This window comes from Anguilla anguilla, chromosome 14 (genome assembly GCF_013347855.1).
Source record: "Anguilla anguilla isolate fAngAng1 chromosome 14, fAngAng1.pri, whole genome shotgun sequence".
Classification (NCBI taxonomy): domain Eukaryota; kingdom Metazoa; phylum Chordata; class Actinopteri; order Anguilliformes; family Anguillidae; genus Anguilla; species Anguilla anguilla.
This window is the reverse complement of record NC_049214.1, coordinates 4,151,076-4,168,575: the sequence shown is the minus strand read 5'-3', so window position 1 is coordinate 4,168,575 and position 17,500 is coordinate 4,151,076. Positions and strand designations below refer to the sequence as shown.

The window sequence follows — 17,500 nt, the reverse complement described above, 5'->3', positions numbered from 1 at the left end:
TCGGGTGGGGGGGGGTGGTGCGGGTGAGAAGAAAAAGAAAACATTAGCCGAAGTTGTTGTAGCCTCCGTAAATTTTTAATCCCTCCCCTGAAGGCGGTGTGGTTTGATGGAGCCGAGCGGTAATTAGAGAGTTCTCCCGCTGCGGACGCGCTCCCCCCCCCCCCCCAAACCACCAAACCCCCCCCCCACCCCCCTCCACCTCACCCCCCCACACCCCCCGTGGCTGCGCTGCCTGCTATTGATCTGCAGGAAATTGACATGCTGGGTGTACGCGTCGGCCATTATCGGATTTTCATATTACTGCACGAGCCGTAAACCAAAGGGTCGCTCGGGTGTGACTGCCATCTTTAATGAGCGGGAGAGAGGGAGGGAGGGAGGGAGGGAGGGAGAGAGGGAGGGGGAGAGAGAGGGAGGGAGGGAGGGAGGGAGAGAGAGATGAAGGGAGAGAGAGAGACGGAGAGAGAGAGTGAAAAGGAGAGCGCACGCAGTAAACAGTCTTCTTATTCAGTCTTGTTTTCAGGCACACCTGAGAAGCAGTGTCAGACTCAGTGCAGGTTTCTGTGGACGCTGCGTGTGCGATGTGCGTTCCACATTTAAAAACGTTGGCTGCGGTTTGGGGGAGTGCAGGGAGGAGACCCTGTTTTGGGGGCTCCCCCGGCCTGAAACCAGGGGAGGAAGTGCGCTCTGAACCCCCAAAGTCCTCACGGGGTCCTCTGATTGGAAGGGGCGTCGTCCTTAATTTGTATTTGGTTAGGTCAGAATAGTGTTCACTGTGTGAACTAAACTGTGTTCCTGGCTAGAAATAGCTGTACAAAATAAGTATTGTATCTCATTTGAACCTGTGTTTTGTAGTTGTCCATGACCATGAAATGCACTTTTTGTACATCGCTTTGGATAAAAGCGTCTGCCAAATAAATGTAACGTAATGTCCTCTCTGTACCCAGAGCCCCTGAAAGAGGTCTTTACTCCGTTTTATGTCCAGGCTGGCCTTTGTCAAAGCGGTGCGAAACGTTCCCTCTTCCTGCACGGGCGTGTTTCGCCGTCGCTGATGTGGGTAAAATAGCCCGCTCGCCCTGACGCGTGACACGGCCCCCGTTTAAAATGGCCGCCGTTAAACTGTCACTTCCCCGTCCTTGTCCCAGCGCGCCGAGTTCAGGCGATATCTTTCCTGCTTCACCTGCGCCCCCCCTCCCCCCCGCCCCCCGCCCCCGCGCGCCCCCTCCCTGGCCCACAGCGCTCTGAAAGCAGGCAGCAGAATTGGGGGACCGTCCCGTAAGTGATATTAATGTCCCCTTGGCCGCTCGCCATTGAACCTTGAGAAAAGTAATAAGGGCTTTCAGTAAATATTACCCTGCCAAGGATATCTGCATCCCCCCATCGCCCCCCCCCCCCCCCCCCCCCCCCATTCCCCCCGCGCCCCCCCCACTCCCTCCTTTGCCCAAACTGTACCCCCCGCTCCGCGTTATGGATTGTGGCCGTTGGCGGGAGATGCATTATTCATATTGGCGGCGGCGTCTGTTGACGGATGGCTGTTTGAGGGGGCCGTCTGTTAAATAAATCAACAAATAAAAATGCTAATTCTCACATTTCGATGCGCCGGTCCCAGCCAGTGCCCCTCCCCAACCTACCCCCAGTAGAGCCCCTCCCCAACCCTACCCCCCCGCCAGACCTCCTCTGCTCCCCAGCCCCCACCCGGGCCCCTCCCCAACCTCACTAGACTTCTCTCCGCTCCCTCTGACGAACTGATATTGAGAGGCCTCACGAAGTCCACGTGAAGAAAACAGAAGATTTACTTACCTCACCCCCCCCCCCCCTTCGCCCCGCCCCCGCCCCGCCCCAGACTGTCCATGCGTAAAGCAGTGATGCGTAAAGGAAGTGCGGGGGGGTCGCTTAAGGTTTTGATCCCCGTGGCCAGTTTCCAGGAAGTGTGCAGGTCCGACGCGTGTTGGCGAGGGGAACACGCACACACACACGCATATATACACACACACACTCTCTCACATGCACACATATATATACACACACACACACACACACATATATACACACACACAAACCACATGCTATGCACCCACACACATGCACGCACACACAAAAACACAGGATTAAATAAATAAACCCTTCATCCCGCCCGCCCGCCCACCCGCTCGCCCTCTCTCTCGCTCGCCCTCTCTCTCGCTCCTCAGGAACACAGGAATGCAAATTGACAGCGACCGCAACGAGCGGAGAACGATGTCAGCGGCATCAGAGGAGCGCGGCTCAGGAATCCGTGTTCCGAGTCTGGAACGCGCTCGTCCGTCTGTGTACCGGCTGAATAATTTATCAGGAGGCCGAGCTGCGGGTTTGAATCTCTATTAGCTTCATCTCTGCTCCTTTATTTATTTATTTATTCATTTATTTATTCATTTATTCGTCCGATCCTTTGCAGAGCCTGCAGGGTCTGCAGGGCATGTTTTATCCTGCGCCTGTGGCGCCCCCTAGGGTTTCCCCGGGGCAAGGTCACCCCAGCGCAAGTGCCTTTCTCAATGCCTAATGGGCACCTCTCTCCCAGTATTGCATTTTTTACTCTGAAAGTTTTTATTGCACTTTCTCCAGAATGTTGACCCCCGCGGGCGATGCCAGAACCGAGCGGTCAGACAAAGTCGACGGTCACGGTCGTTCGTCGAGGCGCGTTGGCAAATTTCGTGCTGTGCTCGAACCCGCGACCGTTTTTTTTTTTTTTAACGGTGGGAACGGGTTTCTGAATTACAGCGGCGGCTGTTGGGGTGGGCTGTGGTCTGAGAGTTGGGGGGCAGGGGGCCGGAGGAGGGGGGTGTCCTTGAGAAACCCAGCTGTATAACCCTCAGTCTGCCCCATCGCGCGTACGCGCCCGTGCAGTGAAATATTCACACACTGGCGGAGTCTGTCGGCATACTGATACGACGTCTCCAGGCCCTAAGCCTCGCGCCCTTGTTCCTCTGTTTCCCCCCCACCTCTCCCTCCTGCTTGGAAATTCAAATCATCTTCTCCGGTATCGCCAAAGTACTGCACGTGTACAGATAGAATTTGCTAATCTGTCTGTACGTGTTAACATTCTCTCTCCTTTCTCTGACTCCAGGTCAAATTGGAATGAATCCTGGGCTTTTCCTGAACCTTTAAATCTATTCAGCATGCCTGAGCTGTTTGTTCAGTGTGCTGTCAATCATCTCCACTGTTGTCTCACTGGGCATCTATCCAGTGTCGAATCTCCCCGGGTGTTTATCCAGTGCTGCCCTGTTTCTAATCTCCCCGGGAGTTTATCCAGTGCGGCCCTGTTTCTAATCTCCCCGGGTCTTTATCCAGTGCTGCCCTGTTTCTAATCTCCCCGGGTGTTTATCCAGTGCGGCCCTGTTTCTAATCTCCCTGGGTGTTTATCCAGTGCGGCCCCGTTTCTAATCTCCCCGGGTGTTTATCCAGTGCGGCCCTGTTTCTGATCTCCCCGGGTGTTTATCCAGTGCGGCCCTGTTTCTGATCTCCCTGGGTGTTTATCCAGTGCGGCCCTGTTTCTAATCTCCCCGGGTGTTTATCCAGTGCGGCCCTGTTTCTAATCTCCCCGGGTGTTTATCCAGTGCTGCCCTGTTTCTAATCTCCCCGGGTGTTTATCCAGTGCGGCCCTGTTTCTAATCTCCCCGGGTGTTTATCCAGTGCTGCCCTGTTTCTAATCTCCCCGGGTGTTTATCCAGTGCGGCCCTGTTTCTAATCTCCCTGGGTGTTTATCCAGTGCGGCCCTGTTTCTAATCTACCCGGGTGTTTATCCAGTGCGGCCCTGTTTCTAATCTCCCTGGGTGTTTATCCAGTGCGGCCCCGTTTCTAATCTCCCTGGGTGTTTATCCAGTGCGGCCCTGTTTCTAATCCCCCCGGGTGTTTATCCTCCTCCTCACAGCCTGCACTCGTCCCTGATCGAGCTCCTGGACGTGTTCAGCCCCGTCTCCGCCCCCATCCAGCGGCGTGGCCCCCCCCGGCCGAAAGCCCCGCTCTCCCGCCCTCTCCTCCGTGCTGCCCCCCTGGGCCGCCCCGCACCGCTCCCCCTCGTCCCCAGCAGAGGACCCGGAGGAGAGCCAGATTCTGGAAGACATATTCTTCATCTGCTGACGCGGGGCCACCCCTCGCTCCCCCCCCCCACCCCCCCCCCCCCCCCCCACCCCCGCTTGCCCTTGTTCGCGGGGTGACGGACCACGCCCGCCCGCCCGCCTGCCTGCCTGCCATCGTGGCTCAGGCGCCATTATTCAGGCGTTCTCGCAGAAGCACGCAGACACTCCCCTCGGGCTGCGCTGCTAGCCAGCCTCATTGGTATTGACCTCACTCTGTGGCTGGGGACAGCCAGACGCTTTTAAGACCAGAGGGCTTGAGAGAGCTGGTCTTTGAAGGTTGTTGCTCTTGGTGTTTCTGTGAGAATGCCACCCCGCCCATCCCACTCTTTGGAAAAACAGTTGCCCTATACAGCATGCATTAACAAAAAAAATAAACACAAAAAACACCCTAAATATTGTTTTTAAATCGCTCCCCCCCCCCCTTACATTTGAGTTTCCCTTGAATTTTAACGGCTGCTTTTTTGGTTGAAAGTCAGAAAGCCAGATCACGAAAGTCTTCATTGTGTTGAAATATATTCCAGTGCCTGGTGTAAATAAAGGACTTCTATTTAAACTGCGTCTCTCCAGATTTTTGTTTTTCATTTTTTTTTTCGAGCTGCCGTAATTGGTTTAGGCCTCTTCAGTGAACTGCCGGTCAAACCCGTCGGCTCAGAGACGTGGAGTCAGGCTGCTGTGCAGGTTAACACTTGTCTCAAGGCCAGCAGCCCCAGCTGGAGAACCGCCCCGTCGCCGAATTCGATAAGTGTCATAAAGAAGACATAGTGGACGTAATGGCATGAAAACTCTGCTAAAATAGCTAGAATTTGCCGTAGGATGACTCAGTTTGCCCCCCAAAAAAATAGATGCGTTACTCCTTATGCAGAGACTGAGGCGATTTAGAGTGCCGGTTGACCCTGATCATTTGACGCGCGTACTGAGAACCCGTTCCCCACGCGGCCTTTCCCTCCTCCATCCGGGGCGTTTTCGCCAAACGCTTCCCGTCACCGCGGCGACGCTGAGGGAGATTCACGCCTTCGCTCGGTGAAGGTTGGACTCCCCGCCCTCAGGCGGTCTGCTCTGGCTTAACTGCCTGTCGGCTGCGATAAAACCCCGGCCCAGGATCCTCTCTGCAGCTCAGACGTGCGCCGCGAGTGATAGCGCCTCCACAGCCACTTCACCAGCGCGTGTGTACATTTTACACCGATTGCCTAAAATGACAGAGCGCTTCTCCAATCACATTAAACCTTTAAATGCTCTGGTTACAGTACCGAGAATATCCCCTATCCCACAATGCCGTGTGACAGATATATTCGCGAGCACATCCTTCGGTACCGAGATACGCGCTGCCTGCGTATAAATATTTATGTTCTGCGGGAAAAAAAACTAAACTAAACTAAAACCGTGCCCAAAACTGGAGAGTTTGAATGTATAGCGAACAGACGTATTTCTCAGTACGAAAATGAAAGAGGAACGCATCTCTTGCCCAATTGTGTTCGGAAAAGCCCAGTGGCTGCTCTGGTCGAGGATAAGACCCGTTAAAACAACTTCCTAGTGACTGCGAAACAAGCAAAAATGAAATGAGCATTTTCAGAAGTTTGATTAGAGGCCATCTAAACTTTCTTTGGCCGTGAGAAGCACTACATCAATGTTTTTACACTGCGCAGATAAAAAAAAAAAATAAAGCTATTTACTGCCTAGTTACAGAATTCACACACCTGTCGGTACCATATTAGCTTTCAACCCAATGCATTTTCAGTGGTGGAAATAGCACTGCTTCTCGCTAGTGGTTTCAGTTGACTTAGCTCAGCTGGCTAACTGAATATCTGTTTTCCTTTCTGCTTCTAGCACAATAACTGGCCGGCTATTCATGCAATGGATAATTCTCCCACTTATGTTGCTGCAGTAGGTTTCTTGCTAGTTAGCGAGGTGTTCATCCCCATTCCCTGGATGTTTTTTATGGGGCTGGGTGTTGTTATGTGGGGACGGAGTGTAGCACAGTGGGTAAGGAACTGGGCTTGTAAGTGAAAGGTCGCAGGTCCGATTCCCGGGTAGGACACTGCCGTTGTACCCTTGAGCAAGGTACTTAACCGAAATTGCTTCAGTATATATCCAGCTGTATTAAATGGATACAATGTGAAATGCTGTGTAAATGTTGTGTAAGTCGCTCTGGATAAGAGCGTCTGCTAAATGCCTGTAATGTAATGTAATGTTATGAAAGCACACCTGCATAATTAAAAAAAAAAAGAAAAGTTTGTGTATAGTAATCAATCAGTCATTGATAAAAAAAAGGAAAATGGAGAGAGAGAGAGAGAGAGTGTGAGAGGGTGAGAGAGAGAGAGAGAGAGGGAGGGAGAGACAGACAGACAGAGAGAGAGAGAGAGAGAGAGAGAGAGAGAGTAAAACTACAGAAGAAAGCCACGCAGAGGACTGCTTGATTCATGACTGTGCTTTATTTCTGGCTAAGCTGAGACTCATCCTTCAGTAAATTACACGGGGTCCAGGGACCAGGGGATCGGGCAGTCTAGAGAGACAGGGGCGGGGACAGCGGTGATGCCGACTGTCCAATGGGAAGCCTGTTCTCATAGTGACAGACAGGTGGCTCTCCGCTCGCACGAGCGCACGCACAAACACACACACATGCTCACACACCCCCACTTTCCTGCATAGAGTTTTTTTCCTTTTATTTTCACGTGAAATTACTTCTTTTTTTCCCCTCCTAATAAATATCCCAATTGTAATCAGTGTACCACAACTGCATACGTTTTCCCTGTCCTGCTACATCCCGGCCTATAACGATCAGTGAAAACACTGGTAAACTTTTTTTCTTTTTTTTCCCCCAGTGGTGAAACTGTATACACATGACTTCATCATCAGATCAGCAAGCGATAAGACAAGGAACTCAAGGGTATAGTCAAGGGAATAGCAGTAGGCTGCAGCAACGAGCAGTTTGGACCCCAAAAGTGGGGTTTAAGTGGGGTGTGGTGGGGGATAAGTTCTCTACGGTCAAGTTCCCAACAAGCCTCACAAATCGTTGCCGATGTGTTTCGCTGATATTTCCATGGGTTTGGGTTTAGTGCAGTTTCTAGTGGGAGTGCGGTTTTGAGAGAGAGTCCTGCTGTAGATGACTCCAAACTGCGGATCACCTCAGAGAATGAGGGTCAAGCCTGTCTTGTGCTCTGACCGTAAGGATGGGTCAAGAGGATCGCCAAAGGATAACCCCAATCGAGAGCAGGAAATGAAAATGAGTTGCATTCATGAAATGTACACAGTACTAGTTGGCACCAAGAGCATGCTGGGATATGTTCTGTGAGCTTAGAGTTTAGGAGCTGAGAGGCAGGTAGATTGACCTCCACTGTCAGTCTTGTGAACCCCCTTTTAATGGTAAAGTAAAACTGCCACTTTTTTGATATGTGTTGAGTTGCTATGTGGACCAATGATCACGGCAGACTTTTTATTTCAAACCCAGATCGAAACCAGGAGTGCGTTTTACCTGCCACAAATGTTCATTTCAGCAGAGAGATCTAAACTTCTGTTGAGGAAAGGTGTGTTTTTCTTTTAGCAATTGGGTGGAAAAAGACAAGGCAACAGAATAAAAAGAAGTTAAAACTACTACTGAAAGAGTGAGTCTAGCTTTTCACTCGGTTTCCAAAAAAGTGCTGTTGCCAGCATGTACAAACTACTACCCTGGAAGTTTTGAAGAAATGGTTTTCTGTATGTCTTAAAATGATCAGAGAGTGGTCGATGGAGAACTTATGGATTTTCTGACAGGCTTTTGTTTGTCAGAACCAGCCAGAGACGTCCATTTGTCTCTGGTTGGTTAAGAAGCATCAAGAGAAGAAGCATCGGGCAGATCCAGGTAGAGTTCAGCCTGGAAAGCTGAAGCAAGTGCAGAATTACTCGAATGCAATACATACATTCATATGATTGGACGTGAACATCACTGATCTTTTTAGTTTTATAAAATGTATTTTTTATTGTTTTTTTTTTTTTACTGTTGTCCATTCCAGTGATGTAATATTCTCCTTGCAGGATTCACTCGATACGGTAGTGTTTTATTCAGCGTTTGCTTGGGTAAATGTGGGGTTCAGAAAGGAAGCTGAGAGCATTCCTCTCGTGTCCGTTGTGAATAAATAATTAAAAAAACCCCCATGTGCTCACAGAAACATGACCCTCAGCACAAACTTTTCAGCAAATATAATAAATAACACAACAGGTAGGAATCGTTGGCAGTTTGGTAGAAAAATGCCAGGAAATAAATAAAATAAATAAATAAATAAATAAATAATGTGTATTTAGATAAATGCGAAAATAAATGCTAATCTAAATTTCTTTATATTGAATTCAATGCACTCCCTGACAGTTCTCTTGTTAAAAACCTGGATTTGCACACCCTCCACTCATGCCATAGACCCCTACAACTCCTTGTTACCTGTTTTTTTTATTACTCTTTTCCCTTTGTCTTTTATAAGTATTTAAAGTTTGCTCTTTACCAAGTCCTTGTAGGTAGAAGTAAAAGTCCTATAAAATATGCAAACCTATTTACAGAGAAAAACAGAGCAACAAAAAAGAAACATTTACATATATTCATTGATTTATATATATTAAAAGCTCTGCTCTGTCTCTCAATCTTTTTTTTTTTTTTAAACACTTTGTTCTGTTGAATTGTTTTATGTAAACAGTTGCAGCTGAGCTGATGGACCGTAATGGCAAAGGGGAGGAGTTAGACATCTGATAGGTCTGTCTGTCTCAGGATTGGATGTACAAGCAGGGGGGCGGGTCTGTGACAGCCAGAGACTCCGCCTTTCTGGTTTTAGGATGGATCTACGCGAAAACAAAGTTCAGGGGAAACCGAACACACAAGTACAGAGATGCCGCACGTTTCCATCGCCATCTGGATCATTTGGTTCGTCTTCCCCTTAGCATAAAACTCTTTGCATCTGTAATGCCTGCAGCTTTTGGTTCATCTCCACCTCCACCCCTCCCACCGCCAGTTTTTTAAACAGTTGCTTTAGGAGGCCGAACTGCTGAAAATGAGGGCTTAAGAGAACTACCCTAATCTGCACCGTTTCATTGGCCAGCTCAGACAGCTCGCATCGCGAGACAAAACGCTTCCCGCCTTCGAGTCGGACGTAGGCTGCAGGTTGACCGGCAGAGGACGCGCAGGACTCCACCTCCAGATGAACCAGATGGGACGGTCACGCTGCTTTCACCGGCGTGCTCTCCGACCGCGTGACCGCGTACGCGGCGGCAAGTCGCCACCGCTTGCTCCGACACACTGCCCCCGCATCTTCTTCGGCATCCGCCGTCCGCTATGAAAACGCAGTGCTTTTTTTTCTTTTATTTTTATTAAATTTAATTTTTTTTTTTTTTTCATTTGCAATTAGCAATAGCGGTGGCTAAGTTAGCGAAACTTCTGGGTTAAACTAGACTCGAAAGTGGGTTTCGGCGTAAATAGGAAACGGGGCCGCCCGTGACTGAACGATGCCGCCGGGACGGGTGCGTCGGGTGACGCGGGCGGGGCACCTGCCGAAGCGGGAGGGGGCCGCGCCCCTCGGACAGATTAGTAACGGCTATGATATGTCGACTTCGGTTCAAGTTTAACAGATGGCTGATTCTTCGCTCGGTGTCTGGCAGGGAAGATCGTTGTTTTACGACAGCAGCTCCCCCCCCCCCCCCCAGTTCTTAAATGGTAAATGGACTGCATTTATATAGCGCTTTTATCCAAAGCACTTTACAATTGATGCCTCTCATTCACCGGAGCAGTTAGGGGGTTAGGTGTCTTGCTCAGGGACACTTCGACACGCCCAGGGCGGGGGGATCGAACCGGCAACCCTCCGACTGCCAGACAACCGCTCTTACCTCCTGAGCTATGGCGACCCCCTTTCTTCAGGGAAGATCAGACAGCCTGTCGTTCTTGAAGCTTGCCTGCTCTACGAACTGGCCTGCCGCAGTTTCAAAATAACATATACACATATGTACAGGTATCAATATACACACGCACATATATATGTGTAAATATATATGTAAGCACATATATTTCAGAGAGAGTGGAATGCTTGCAGTTTGGGAGCTGCCGTAGTCGCTATTCTACCCAGTTCAGTCTAAAGCAGATTGGCAAGAGCAGTGTAGGAGACCAGCTAAAATCTACAGTAAAATTACAGTTCTACATATTAGGTTCAATAGCGGTTCTATATACACACACATATATATAAAATATATGCATATAAACACATATATAAGTTTGAGTAACATATGTATTCATATATATGCGCAGATATGTATGAATACTTTTGCATGTGTATGTTATACATATATATGTACTGTAAATATAAACATGTTCATATATTTTGTACACACATATATATTTATGTTCATTTAACTATCAGGTTCAGGTTTTGTTCAGATTCAGGTGAAAAGAAGAGAAAAATAAATATTCTGATATTGAGTAGTTATTGTAAACTAGCGAAATGTGTTCTCACAGATCTGAAATAGAGTTGCCATTTTTAAAAAGCATACCAGCAATATATATGTATGTATATACAGTATATATATTGTATATATATATATTTATATTATCATTTTACATTTTTTTTTTACCTTCAAACATAACTCTTAAGCTTGCTCAAACAGCGAAAGAGATGTGATGGTCCAAGTATCTTACAGCTACAAGTCTTTACGTGATAAAAATGTTTGGTCATTTGGTCCCTAAATCAACTGAGGAATGATGGGTAAGACTCCCGAGAGATTGTTGCCACAGCTTGCCACGGCAACTGTATCCCCTGGAAACGGACAGGCACTCCAAGTAAAGATGGCCAACCGAATCACTATAAGTTTGTGTCCCGAAATATCACACCCCCTTAAAAAAAAAAAGATCCTTTCCTCTGAAATGCAGTTCACTTTAATGTTCATAACTGTTATTTTTAAAAAAGTATCTGCCTCCTCCATTTGATTTTCGTTGGTTCGAGCCCTGCATGGTAAAGATTTTTTTTTTTTTTTTTTCCAAAAAAAAGTTTTTTTTTTTTTTTTTTTTAAGTCATCACGGCTCTCCAGGGCACCTCTTCTGGGGGGAGTCAGTCAGCTGTTTCTTTTTTGTTCTTTTTTTCAGCTTTTTTTTTTTTGTAGTGGTCCCACCCGGTCTGAAAAAGGTTCATTGGGGGGAGGATGTCAGCCCAGGTCCAGAGACACCCTTGCTGCCACACACACACAGTGTTCCGCTGAATTCCGGAAGTTCTGGAACATCCAAAAGCAGTCTTTAAAATTCTGTGATATGATTCTTCCCCCTTCAATTTCTGTTGCGCTGTTGCAGTTTGGTTCCAAGCCCCTTTTGAAACTGTTTTATTTTATTTCAGCGTCTTTTTTTTTTTCTTTTTCATGTCGCCAAACGTGCATCCCGACTCCATAAAACCTGGGTGACAAACAAACAAAAGCTGTTATTTTGTACGTCAACATAATCGCTCAGCTCACGAGCATTTATCTTCAGTTAATTGCTTTCCATCATCATCACACACTGGCTCTGTTTTTTTTTTTTGTTTTTCTTTTCGCAATTAGCTAATTTTCTTTCTGAAATTGAAAAACAAGCACTGAATTGCTACAGAAAAGGTCTTCTGTAATTCTACTAGTTAATTGAAAACACAGTCAGATTGTTTGTGAGGAAAACTGATCCTTCAGTATTAAACCAGGGACACATTACAAGCATAAATACTGAACGGAGAATAACTGCAGAGGAGGGTGCTAAGTTTAGCACCAGAAGGTTGTTGGGTTTATGATGCAGGGCTGGGGAGGGCCTCATGCAGTGAACAGGCAAAAAAAACAAACTCCAAAGAAAGGTTGGCTTGCCGCCTTTTATTAACGGCAAGAACGGAAAAATCCACACGAAACCATTAAAATACACCCCAAAAAAAAAACACTCCACAGTAGGAAAAGGGCAGGCAAACACTCTTCAGTAAAAGAAAACAGTAGAAATGAAATGACCAAAAAACTGTCCTCCTCAGCATGAAACCCAGGCCTCTTTTATAAAGCCCAATATTAGGTAATATTAGGTATCACCTGACGTGATTACAATGAACCACAGCTGCGGCCATTCCTGTAAGTAGGGCTGGTGCTGCCCCCTGGTGGACAGCACCTCAATTCCCTTCCTGGGCATCACAGATTCAAGCTCCGGTCAAAGACCCACCATCCCTCACCCCCCCCCCCCCAAAACAAAAACACTTCACAAGTAAACAAACAAAAATAAAACAAATCCCACTACGCTGCACTTCTGCCGAGATGCTCCGCTGAATAGGCAATCAGCGCGTGAGAAGGGAATAAATGATGCTGTGCGGATCCTCCATCAGAAAGATGAAGAGATGAGGGGGAGGAGAGAGGCGTCGGAAGAGCGGAGGACGAATGTTCTCTCACTTCACTGCACCCCTTTTCTCTGGGGGGGGGGGGGGGGGGGGGAAGGAGGCAGTTCTGTTCTGCGGGCAATGAGGCCTCTTCTTTATGGGGGGGAGGGGGGGGGGGGCCTCTAATGCTCTGTAAACTCAAACGGGCTGTCGCTTTGGTTCGGATCACCGGCTGATTGATTGATTGATTGATTGATTGATTGATTGATCGATTGACCTTGGGGGGCGGGGGGTTTGGGGGCTCACCTGTTTGTCCCGTGTGCTCCAGCGGTGTTCGCCAGCAGGGCGAAGGTTGGGGGGGTGGGGGGCGGGGGGGAAGGGGGAGGGGGCGGGGCTAGTAGGGGCGGTTAGCGTCCTTCGGCCTCTTCAGCTGCACCTTTAGGCGCTTCATGCCGATCTGAAAGCCGTTCATTGATTGGATGGCCGCCTGGGCGCTGGCGGGGTTATCGAAGCTGACGAAACCTGCAGTATTGGAGGGGGGGGGGGGGAGAGGGGGAGGGGGGGAGAAGACAGGAAGAGCAGAGAGGGAGGGAAAGAGGGAGCGAAAGAGAGAGAGAGAGAGAGCGAGAGGAAGAGGAAGGAGGCGCAGTTAAGGTTAGTGTCGGGTCAAAAGGGATAAAGACCATGAGAGTGACAGAGAGATTGCGCGCGAGAGAATGAGGGAAAGAGGGAGAGAAAGAGAGAGAGAGGAGGAAGGAGAAAGTCGATGGGAAAGAGGAGAGAAGAAGTCGATTGATTCAAGTTTCAAGGTTAGGAACGAGACAAAGGGATTAAGAGGGAGAGGGAGTGTGAGAGGGAGGGAGAGAAAAAAAGGAGGAGGGGAAAGGAATGGGTCAGGGGTAAGGGCGGAAGTGGAAAGAATAACAGAATAACAGAAAAATGAAGGGAGGAGGCGAGGGACAGAGAAAGGAGGAAGCACACAGAGGTTATTTTATTTCTCCAGTTTCAACCGCTTTCAATTCAGCTGGGTCTTTAACTGTGAAATACCTCCTATGCAGTTTCACATCATACAAAAAATGCAAATATATATATATATATATATATAGCTTTAATGCAAGCACCAGCACTGTCACATGACACCCACATCACATGTACTGCATCACACACGTGCGTTCACTGCATAACAGGCAATGCTTGCTTACCAAAACCTGGGTGAAATTGATTAGATCTTTACACTACCGTGAAATTCCTGCAGTTAAAAGAAATCTCACCAAGATTAGGAGCACAATCCTTATTATTTCATATCATTTTTTTTTTTTTTTTTGGCCCTGCGTTTTGTTCTGCGAGAGTATTTTTGAACTTGCTTCCGTGGCTAAAGAGCAAAGATATTTGGAAAGGGCTGCTTCTGATGGTGTCATAGGGAACATAGCCAGGAGTGGGTAGGCCCTCTCTCTCTCAGAGTGGCATTACTCCTTCACAGCTAATAAATCACTGTTAACTGTAAATTAATAAATTTACAATACAATAAATCACTTTCCACACTCATGGTATTCATCCACGGATGTATGTAAACACTGCAATATACTGAAATAAAATATATCAAAATATTCCAAATCTTCACAATATATTTGAATATAAATATACATATAAATTATATAAATATACATCATTGCTCACATTCATATATTTATATATATTATTAAAATGTACTTTCTAAAAAAAGAAAATCACACATATATTGTGTTATACAGTATTGCAGTATATTTCATCTCGATAAGGGACCAGCTTTTCTGACAGGAAGTGTGCCAGTGCTCGGATATCCTGAATTTCCTGTGGTGGATTTTATGCATGAGACAGTCTATGCTTTTCTTTCGGCAAAATCCTTAGCATTCATACCATATGTCACTTCAAATAACAAATAAATAAAACAAATAGATCTCAGACAACTTGTCCATCTGTACAAATATGAACAATGCAAACCTACCACCAGCCCTGTCACCAGATTTTTGTCAAGTCACCCCATTTTTGAGTATGTGTCACGATTATTTAGGCACGGTAACAAAAATGTCACTTATGAAATGCTACTTTGAAACAGCAATTTTTTTTTAGTCTTTCCATAAAATAAAATAATTTAAGAAAACCCAAAACATGAAGCAAACAACCAATCTATCGTGGGCTCCATTCGATGGCCTGGGCATGTAGCAATGTTACACAACATCATTCACGTAAAAGGTCAAGCGTTCCTATGGCAATGAACTGTGACATTGCCATGGTAACGGAGCTGAGTGGGGTTCTCAGTACTGACATTTGGGTAAAAGACGGCCCCATTTCATGCTGTGCGGAAATAAACAAAATCATGAGCATGAATGTCAAGTCAGTCACATTTGTTACCTTTTACATTAAAGAGTTTTTTAAAGAAGTATTTTTTTTTTGCACAAAGGAAATATGCTTGCTTTTTTTAAGCCTATGAAATGTATTACATTAGAATTTAGCTGATCGTTGTGAGCAATTTAGAGCTGATTACTGTTCAGCTGAAAACCTTTTTTTAGAAGCCGAATCAAGTGGAAGAGACATGACCACAAAGTTTCACAGAGCATTCTGGGAATTGGAGTTTGGCTAGCACAAAGTACAAATGCTTACATTCTCCTTCTGGGAAAAAAAAAACAAATCAATACACGTCAGCACCTTAAACATAAAATACGTTTCAGGACAGCAACCTGACAACGAAGGCTTTTAAAAGCGTCTGTTCATTGCATATTGCATGTGCATTTGTTTGTGTGTGTGTGTGTGTGTGTGTGTGTGTGTGTTTGGGGGAGGGGGGGTTATTCAATTTTAGCCAAAGAGAAGTCAATGTAGACTACCTCACAGTAAACCAATTCTTTGCTGTACAACGTGTAATGAACATTAATGTAAGGAACAACACATTAGCACTTTTTAGACTTCTGGTGAAGTTAATCAATGACTGTTCATAGGTACATTGCTATTCATACAGTAAGACTGATTCATTGCATTCTTTCAGAGCTCAAAACACTCTTGGCACAATGGCCAACCAATGGAAAAAGGACAAAGGTGTTTAAAACGATAATTCACTTTAAAAACAAAAGAACATTTCAATTTGATACACACTATATGACCAAAAGTATCTGGATGCCCCTTGGCCTGGGGCTGTTTTTCCTGATTTGAGCTGGGCCTTTGGTTTAGTGAATAGAATTTTTTTTAAATTTACAATACATACTTTTGGCCACGTAGTGTATATTTTTGATTGGCCCAGGTAGTTTTTTGTGTGTGATGCAGAATATTTGAGATATTTATGAGTGTTTCTGGGGGACTGTGGACTGTATAATGACTGGTATGAGAGGGCATTGTGCTTTAAAGCATCAGAATACATTTCAAGTTACTACAAAGCAGCGTGTATAGGGATGCTGTGCATCCAGAGGTTGAGCGTGTCCATATTACCTGATTATTTTTCCCAAAAAAATTACATTTCCTCGTAATTCTGTTTGGAACAATTTCCTATGGAGCATGCAAGCCAAGGCTGCTACTCTCAGTGAACAAAACACCAGCATTAAATAAAAATGGATATTCCTGTTAATTATTGTGAACAAACCCTATTAAATGAATCTGTTCGTAAGCACAACCTCTGGAAACAATGCCGCTGTACGAGCTCTTTAGGAGTTGAAGTGTACTTCTTTGAAAAAGCAAACTCACAAATGTCCTTATCCCTGCCATCGAAAAGTCCACAGGTCCTCAGAAAGGAAGCACCTAAAACATCCTTCACCGCATGAATGCCATGCACTAAAACTGAAATTATATTAAAAAAAAACTATGAATCATCTCGTTCATTTGTTCACACAAAAAAAGGAAGCGATTTCCCTGAAAGGAAAGGTTAGTTCAGCAGACTCCAGACACCCCCGAACCCCCAGACCCCGTCCCATTACCGCACCCATCAGTAAACTGTGACACACTTTATGAGCTCTTTAAAGTCCCCGTCACATAACTCAGACCCCGAGGCATCCCGGCTCTCTGAACCTCAGTCGCCCTCCGCTCATCTCCGTCCATCCCTTCATCTTACTCTCTTACGCTCGTTCATTCTTCAGTCCCCTCTGCCTTTCTTTCTCTTTTCCTCCCTGTCCTTTATCTTTAATCCTCCTTTCCCCACCCCTCTCTCTCTCTCTCTCTCTCTCTTTCTGTAACCTTAGCTGCAGAAAAATGAAACGAACGAAAAAAAGGTATTAGTAAAAAAAAAAAAAAAAAAATAGAAAGAAAAAATATAATCTTTTTTAACAGGTTTTTATGGTTTTTACCCACCAAAGCATTTACTTTGGTTTGTCGCCCGATCCACAAACACTTTGGAGGAGATGACATTACCGAAAGGCAGGAAGGACTGCATGAGCTCGCCGTCTCCAAACTCCTGAGGGAGGTGGTAGATAAACAGGTTACACCCCTCCGGCCCTGGAGTCAGAAGGAGAGAGAGAGAGAGAGAGAGAGAGAGAACGAGGCGGAGAGAGAGAGAGAGATAGAGAACGAGGAGGAGAGAGAGAGAGAGAGAGAACGAGGAGGAGAGAGAGAGAGAGAGAGAACGAGGAGGAGAGAGAGAGAGAGAGAACGAGGAGGAGAGAGAGAGAGAGAGAGAACGAGGAGGAGAGAGAGAGAGAGAGAGAACGAGGAGGAGAGAGAGAGAGAGAGAACGAGGAGGCGAGAGAGAGAGAGAGAGAGAACGAGGAGGCGAGAGAGAGAGAGAGAGAGAACGAGCGAAAGATGGAGGATGGATTTTTGGGGATGGAGCGAATGGAACCCCGAAAGAGGGATGAGAGTGGATGGAGAGAGATGTTCACGCAGGAAGAAATGGTAATTGCAGTGGAAGTGGACATGACGAAGATTTTATGCACAGATGAGAAAGAGGGATACGATTGGAGGTATGGTGTTAGAGAGGAGGAAGAGGAAACAGAGACACAAATGAAAAAAGAAGAAATAGTGAGGCTACACACAGACACACACATCTTTGTGTCGTGTGTAAGACGATGTGTGCATAATGGTGTTTATGATACTGTTTGTTCTTTGATGTGTATATGATGTGTGTATGTAATG

The 17,500-nt window shown here is 46.4% G+C and overlaps 2 protein-coding genes and 1 long non-coding RNA gene across 5 annotated transcripts in view; 1 reads left to right on the top strand and 2 right to left on the bottom strand.

The window, feature by feature from the left end:
- Window positions 1-4,187, top strand: part of kiaa1328 (KIAA1328 ortholog) — a 21,603-nt gene extending 17,416 nt beyond the window's left edge. The window contains exon 10 of the mRNA XM_035391559.1: window positions 3,902-4,187. Within this exon, the coding sequence (XP_035247450.1) occupies window positions 3,902-4,187 (286 nt within the window). The remainder of the gene's footprint in view (window positions 1-3,901) is intronic.
- Window positions 4,188-11,194: 7,007 nt separating this feature from the next.
- LOC118212121 lies at window positions 11,195-12,789 on the bottom strand. Its single transcript, XR_004762162.1, has 2 exons — window positions 12,719-12,789; window positions 11,195-11,493 (listed from the first exon to the last, which is right to left on the bottom strand). It is a non-coding gene; the product is annotated as an uncharacterized LOC118212121 (long non-coding RNA).
- A 7-nt stretch (window positions 12,790-12,796) lies between these two features.
- The window catches only part of LOC118212120 (CUGBP Elav-like family member 4), a 7,849-nt gene continuing 3,145 nt past the window's right edge, over window positions 12,797-17,500 (bottom strand). For 2 of the 3 annotated variants that reach the window (XM_035389736.1, XM_035389737.1), the window contains exons 4-5: window positions 16,721-16,864; window positions 12,797-12,934 (exon numbers count right to left, since the gene is read on the bottom strand). In XM_035389736.1, the coding sequence (XP_035245627.1) occupies window positions 12,807-12,934; window positions 16,721-16,864 (272 nt within the window). In that variant the 3' untranslated portion in view covers window positions 12,797-12,806. The remainder of the gene's footprint in view (window positions 12,935-16,720; window positions 16,865-17,500) is intronic. The other variant, XM_035389738.1, reaches the window with a different exon arrangement.